This window comes from Tachysurus fulvidraco, chromosome 21, assembly GCF_022655615.1.
Source record: "Tachysurus fulvidraco isolate hzauxx_2018 chromosome 21, HZAU_PFXX_2.0, whole genome shotgun sequence".
In the NCBI taxonomy this organism is placed as follows: Eukaryota; Metazoa; Chordata; class Actinopteri; order Siluriformes; family Bagridae; genus Tachysurus; species Tachysurus fulvidraco.
The window spans coordinates 9,977,021-9,984,639 of NC_062538.1; the positions used below are offsets into that span (position 1 = coordinate 9,977,021).

A 7,619-nucleotide genomic window follows, 5' to 3' on the forward strand; every position below is an offset into this window, starting at 1 on the left:
TGAATATTCAAGAGCTTTGATTTTTAATAAACTTGTTTCACTTTAACATTATGGATCATCATGTAAAGAATGTCAAAAAGGGAAGTTTCATTCTAATTTAAGCTTTAATACAAATGCATATAAAAGGGGTCACAATCATTTCTGAACCCAGTGTGTATCTCTAAGGTGTAAGTACTAAAGTCTGATGTGTATACTTGGTCGTTTCTGAGGAAATGAACTGAATGGTCATAAAACATTCATGATTTAACAAACTGTAACTGCACATGAGAAAATACAAGGAAAGTGTACATATGGACACAGATCAGTATACAAGGATGCTTAACTGATCTAATTCAGTTTAAATAGCCAGCTTTCCTCAGCTGCTTCTTGGGCAAATTTTTTTATATTTGTTGACAGCATTAAGCAAATGTTCAACCCACTATAAAGAATTATGAACTTTCATGTCTCAGCTTTCTCTACACAAAAGGGCTACTATAGAAATGATGACTGCTCAAATGATATTGCCTAGCAGTTTAGAACAACCATTAAAAGAACAAGCAAAAATACTTTGTATGACTGATGGCTGCCACTAGAAGTTAGAAGTAGATAAACAGACCCAAATGTGAATTTACTCATGAGATTCTACAAGTTTCTTTATCACTTGATTAGTCCTTTATGCTCGCGCAAAATTACAAGGAGGATTTTTTTTGTGTGTGTTTTATTTTTATTAAAAATGTAAATTTCAAACCTCATGGGTGTCTGTAAAACATTACAATGAAAATTCAAATCAACACAAAACCCAAAGATGTTGATGTGTAGCTGACCCGCTCACCCCACCCGACCCCTGCTTTAATCTGCCTACGATAACAAAGGCCATTACCCTGATCATCTCATATCCACCCAAAAATGTCTACAAGAGGTGATGAGAACAAGCTGGTGCTTTCCTTATGTCAAATAATTACATTAGGAAAAAACTGTCGACTCTCTATAGCAGAAACCCCGCATTAAACCATATTACAACATACAGAAAGGAAGAGGAGGAAGAAAAATGAGTGGCTAGTTATGTACGCTATGTTTAGCTCATCACTGCACCATGGCTTATTATTTTATATCACAAACATTCACAGAAGAAAAAAAACGAATTTATGTAATCATATAAATTGCTATTTACTTCAGTTTAGTCTACAGAGGATGACGTGCAGATCGTTAATATCTTGTACGTGTCTTTGGAGATGGACGATGCAAGAGGCTTCAGCAAAGAGATGCCACTAGTTTTCAGAATGCAAGAAGGAAATGTCCAGGGAATTAACTCTGATTAGACATGGGAAGGACAGGAGAGGCTTCAGAACAGAAGATGGAGCACAAAAAAAAAATTATAATAAAAAAAAAAAAAAAAAAAAAAAAAAAGATTTTTTTTGCTCCCTCAGGCCAGAGGATGACTAAATTGAAAGAACAAGTACAGAAGGGGTTGGAATATCACAATGTCCATGTGACCTTTAGTCATCCTCACCATCATCCTGCAAAGGGGAGAGAAGAAAAAAAAACTGTTAATACTGCTAGTTATACACAATATAATAAGGCTTATGCTATGCTACAAGGTTGAAGAATAACATTAAGAGTCATAGCTCACCTCTCCATCCTCTCCCTCATCATCTTCTTCATCATCCTCACCCTCATCTTCATCCCCTTCCTCGTCAATATCTTCCAATCCTTCCTCCTCCTCATCATCATCCTCATCTTCACCCTCACCTTCCTCATCATCCATGTCTGGGACCTGTTGAGGAAAAAAGAATTTTTACAAAACTGACAAAGTGGAAGTCTGTGTGCATGCATAATATAAATAAGATGGATAAATAGAAAATGTCAGACAAAATCAAAGAATTTCAGTTAAGGGGCTGGAGATTTTTACTAACCATCAAAACATTTCACTTTTACTAATGCACTAAAGTGCCTTTGTGCAGTATGGTTGTCGGATTCCCAGCTAGAACCGCTATAAATTACAATACGTTTTGCTAGATTTTGCTGTATACACCCGAGCTAGATGGCATTTTCGGGATATTAAAGTCTGTACCCTACTGCTGCAATGTTTGCACAAATGCAGGTTGAAATCTAAACCCACTATTGATCGTATATAGTGGTAACAATAACACGTGTGCAGCATTATTTTCTACACTAGTGCAAGCAAGCATAGAAATACATGGTCCAAACATGTAAAAACAGGCTTTCCAACCTGTTGCTTGCATCAATTTAAGATGAGTGCATGAGATCAACTTAGCTGTGTCTGAAATTACAGAACTGCTCAAAACCAAAAACCTGAAGTGTTTCTTTAAACCTCACAACCACAATAAAGTAAAAGATCTTATTCTCAAAAACAGCTTTCTTGGAAATTTTAAACTAGGGTGCCATCTGGTGGCTCAACCACTTTAACAACCAAAGCAGACTGAGAAAATATTTCCCCCAAACTACTTGTTAAATCAACAGTGCAATAAACTTCCAAAGTGTAAATATGGGTGCAGTAAATCACATCCTTTAAGACTAGTGCTTCAATTCTTGCTAATTTTTTGAGTCCTGTTAAAGATTATATTGTTACATTGAATTCACAAGGCAGAAACCGTACCAAGTAATACTGCAGAGGATTGGGCCAGATGTCGTCCTTGATCACTTCTCCGAGCTCATCAGCTCCAGCATCCGAGTGATCAGTGAACCAAGTGAAGAAGCTCTCAGGCTCCTCATGTTGCCTCTTCTTGCCAGCCTTGTTCTGTGTTTGCCCGGCTCTCTTGGTCAAGTCCTGAAATGCATTTAATTTTATTTATGTTTTTCAAGACAGATGCAATCAAATTACACTAATATTAAATCCTAACATCTAATCCTGCCACAAGCTGTAATCTGAAGGATTCAAACACCCTTCTCAAAGAGCACTGGGAAAGTTACACAGAACACTAAAGAACAATGACAATATTCTTCAGCTTTCTTGAAGAAAGCTCAAGATTAACATTGAATCTGGTAATGACAACCATAGACTTTAAATTACCAGAATAACACTGATCATCATTCCATTTAAAATGTGTGAAACACTGACCTTTCCAGCCTTCCATTTAATTTCGGTGGATTTTGAAGACGGGTCACCACTTTCGTTCAAGTGGAACTCTTTTGAAAGAACTTTGTTTTCAAAGTAGGGATTTTCATCAAAGTACTAAAGCAAAAAAAATATATATATATTTTTGCTCAGTGTCACAGCAAAATGGAATTTAACGCAAATTTTAGTGCAAAGCAGACAAAAAAAAAGAGCTACTTACAAAATCTATTCTGTAACCTGATTTGATATCCTCAAACTCTGTGACCTCCACCCTGGTCAGATAATGAAGGGCTTCTTCATCCTCCTCACCAAGCAGAGCTGAAACTGCACACACAAACCATCAATACAGAGCACAAGCTGGATTTCTTATTATTCCAGTACAATTTAATCGACAAACCATTTCTGAAATAAATCTTTATTATTAATTTCTCCAAAGTTAACTCAATGATTGTTGAACTTACAAGTTGCTTAGGATATCATTTTACAGCAATAACTAGGCACTATATTTGACATACTATGTTCTCCAAGTCATCAGTGTACTCTAAACAGAAAACAATTATGCTACATATTGTAGCATGTAATAAATATTTAAGCAATTATAAAAAAATAAAATGAAAAAAAAAAAAAAAATCACAACACAATCTGCTCAGAGCTGTATGTTAATGTCTTATTGACTGAAAGTGCAAAAAAAGCTGAACAAAACTCAATCATGGAAAAAAGGACTGTAGTTCCACTTTATTGTTTAGTTACTATGCAAATTTGCATAATATTTACATATTCAAATACTAAATCCACAATGGAATATTTGAGTGCATAGTCTAATTGAATAAACAATATGATGGCTCTCACTTTACAGTTTATGCATAACCTTGTTAGAATTTGATTCAGGTCTCATGGACAGATAAAGGAACAGGTGCAAAAAGAATGATCTGAATCTCACTAATGTATATTGAGGAAATGCTCAGTAAATCATTGTGCACCTCAGTCTGTTCTCACCTTGTGGATGGTTGACAAATGTTGTGACCCAGAAGTTTGGAATTTTGGCTATGAGTTCTGATCGCTTCTGGAAAAAAGGCTGGCGTAGCTTATTGTACTTCTGCTCTACTTTTAGGATTTCCTCGCTTGCTTGTTCATTCAATCTGAGGAAGAAAAGAGAGCAGTCATCTTAAACACTTCATTTAACAGAGACAAGAAACTGAGCAAGACCTGAAAGCAGCATGTTCCATTACCTGTCGATTTCATTCTGTACTTCATCAATGTGTTCAATGGCCTCCTGCTGTTCTTTTTCTAAAATATAAAAAGACATTTTATAAAAGTTAGAATGTTTATAAAAGACAAGTTAATACATACATTGAGAGCATATTCACAATACAGATTTGACTGATATTTTGTTTAATATATATAAATAAAATATTAAAAGCAAAAATTAACGTGCAAGAGAACCTACATGAGTGCAAAAAAAAAATGTTTTTACTTGTGTGTATTTTTTGATGGACATGTAGAGTTAAAGAAAATTTCTGTTTTATTTTTTATTACACATTTATTTCCACACACCCAGTTTTTGCTAACACACTTGTTAAATGGTGCAAAAAAAATGGACAAATATCGTTATTTTTAAAACGTATAATAAAGACGGAGTTATTTTTTTTCTTACAGCCATTAAACACGAAGAAAAGCCTAATAATAAGAGTAGCGCATGAATGTGGCGCGTAAACACAGCTGACTTCACCACTGCACGTAAACACGCGGTTCGATCCCAAATAAAGCCACAACTTCGGCTAAAACTGATACCAGCACAAAAAGAACACACTAATGCGAACAAGTTATTTTAATTATCCTATACGGTTCATTAATAAGTCCACATTATCCGCTCTAGCCGCCGTTTCCGGTTAACTGAACTGCTGGGCCGCGTGGTTTGAATGAACAAGGCCTGTATGTGGCTAACGCAGGTTAGCTAACAAGCTAATAAAAAACTTAAATACCGTCTATTAGTCCGCGCTTTTAAAGCCGTACCAGTCGGCGGTCGCTTATATAACAAATCGCACCTATATCCGTGTAAACTTTTAAGCCATTTTGTGTCGTTCACGGTATCTAACAGTACGGAGAGTTAGCTGTGATGGCGCGGAGACACAATAAACCCGACAGCGAGCTAACTAGCATGCTACATCAGTTAGCATAACTAGCATGCTATTTAGTTAGCATGCTAACACGGAGCGCATTAACGCAGTCGGTCACATTTGAAACAAAGAAACGGCGAAAATCAGCGTCCGGTGGGTTGTAAGTTATTTGATATCACTATCCAGAAATAAGCCGAGCATTTAGACAGCGGTAATGATGAAGGAGTTGAGTAACGGAGCGTGCAGCGAACATGCGTGGCACAATGAGCGGTGAACATGGCCGTGGGTCACCGCTGCAGTCTTACGGACACGGGATACAGCTTCAAATGTAACGCTTTACACAAGAACACCACGGCTTACAGCCATGTGTCAGGAGGTAAAACGGAACAAACATAAAAAAATGATTAAAAATGATTAAAAATAAAAGATAGAGAAAGAGAGAGTGTGTGTGTGGTGAAAATGGCGGTGTTTAGCCGAAGGAGGCCGCCATGTCTGTCTTTACCCGAGGTCTCGTCCGCGCCGTCATGATTCGAGTTCTGCTCCTTCCTGCTCACTTTCGCCGCCGAGGCCGACATGCTGATTCTGTTCGCCTGCGCAACTTTTACCGAACAAAAAACTCCAGAAGAACGTGATCCCGAACGTATTTGTTAACTCTCCCGCTTGAGGAAGAAGAGAAAACTCTACACTAGCTGCGCGTGAGAAGTGAAATGCGGTTATAAAGCCTTATAATATCGCGCTTCTCTACTTCAGATTAGCGCGCGACCCGACACAGCGCCGCTCTCTATTCTCTATGTGGCGCGATCCCGCTGCACGTGCACGCGCTTTAGAAACGGAGCACTAGCGAGAACAACAAACCCCGCCTTTCAGTTTTATAAAACGGTGCTCGCTCCCGTACATCGAGCTCTGATTGGCTGCATAAGCGGAAGTGCAATTTGCCTACGCGCAGAATATATATGTTTTTAAAAATGTTTTATGTTTTTTAAATTCAAATTGTATTTGTATTTTAGACACAGTTCATCTAAAAGTCTAATCCTATTACATTTATTGTATTATTTTATTTTCTACCCTATTTTACAGTCCAGAATTGGATGTTCTGATTGATCAGAAGGTAAATTTTTATACCAGCAGCCTGAAAATGGTACAGATATAAATTCTAATTTATGTGTCCATTCTAATACCTTCATTTCTGTACAGTGACCACTACATAAACTGATCCTAATAATAAATTAATGTAAAAATGTGTAATTAACAAAAAATATAATGGAATATGTTTGTATATAATAATAATAATAATAATAATAATAATAATAATAATAATAATAATAATAATAATAATAATAATAATAATAATAAAGAATTTGGACAGTGTTTTAGTTTCATGGTATCTTAAGTCTGTAACCTAGTGAACCAGAGTTAATTTATTCAATGATCGAGGCTTTAATCTTAGATAAGGGTGTCTGCCAAATGTAGTAAATGTAAATGTGATGGGGTGAAGTTTTTTGTAAGGAGGGGTTTAGTTATGGAATAAAGTCTACTGTTTCAGCTTTTTGTTCAGGTCAGAGATATAGCTATAACGTTTGTCACAAAGGAAAGGTTAAAGTTTAAAGGAATTCACATGTTGTGGCTTCTCTGTAAGATTTTTTTTTTCTTCTTATGAATGTCAAGAGAAAATGGAGGCTTTGAGTGAATGACTGTTTATATCTGCTATAACATAAGTGATAACAGGAACTAATAACTTTTCTGTATGTTTTATAACCATAATGTAACTATAACTATATAAAAAGTTCCATGTGTGTTGTATTATTAAAAAAAAGAGTTGTAATCGTTGAGTCATTACTGTGGTATGAGAGGAATATAGGGATGTGCTGCTGTAGATTAATCAGGGTGGCTTAAGTCAAGCCACATCACACCACAACAATGTTGATTATTTTCCTAGAAAAGCACGATACATATATGTTTAATGCAATTTGATGTAATTTAATAATAATGTACCTAACAATATTCTAAACTATGTAATTGCATGATTGGTATTCTGTAACCTGCATTAGTGTTTTTATACGGCTTAAATTAACTTGTATATGATGCAACTATATCACCTAATAGAGCTAAGACAATGTTTTATATGGTTTTCCCATTTAGAGTTAAAGCAAGATGTCTGACAGAGACAGTAGGATATGTGATTTTTTTATTAATGGTGATTGAAAAGCAACATTCTTGTTATCTTGCATACTTATTATTATAATTCTTCCGGACAAAACGTTGGCGCGTAACTTGTCCTAGACCCATGAATGAGGTGTCAAATCCAACCAACGATGTTCGCACAGCGGACGAAAAAGCGGCCAAAAAAGTCCCATAGACTTGAATGGGAAATTCCTATATGCCTTTATGCTATCACACACGCAGCGTGCGCAGAGCTCAGGCACGGCTTCTCTTTTGTGTTCTCCTAT

General features: G+C 36.2%; 1 protein-coding gene across 1 annotated transcript; it reads right to left on the reverse strand.

Annotated features, from left to right (window-relative positions):
- Positions 1-85: 85 nt before the first annotated feature.
- On the reverse strand, positions 86-6,015 carry setb (SET nuclear proto-oncogene b). Its single transcript, XM_027140020.2, has 8 exons — positions 5,675-6,015; positions 4,285-4,342; positions 4,052-4,194; positions 3,276-3,379; positions 3,059-3,172; positions 2,597-2,767; positions 1,610-1,753; positions 86-1,496 (listed from the first exon to the last, which is right to left on the reverse strand). Exons 1-8 carry the CDS (start codon positions 5,745-5,747, stop codon positions 1,476-1,478), a joined length of 828 nt encoding a protein of 275 aa, XP_026995821.1. The 5' UTR covers positions 5,748-6,015; the 3' UTR covers positions 86-1,475.
- Between the last annotated feature and the right edge of the window lie 1,604 nt (positions 6,016-7,619).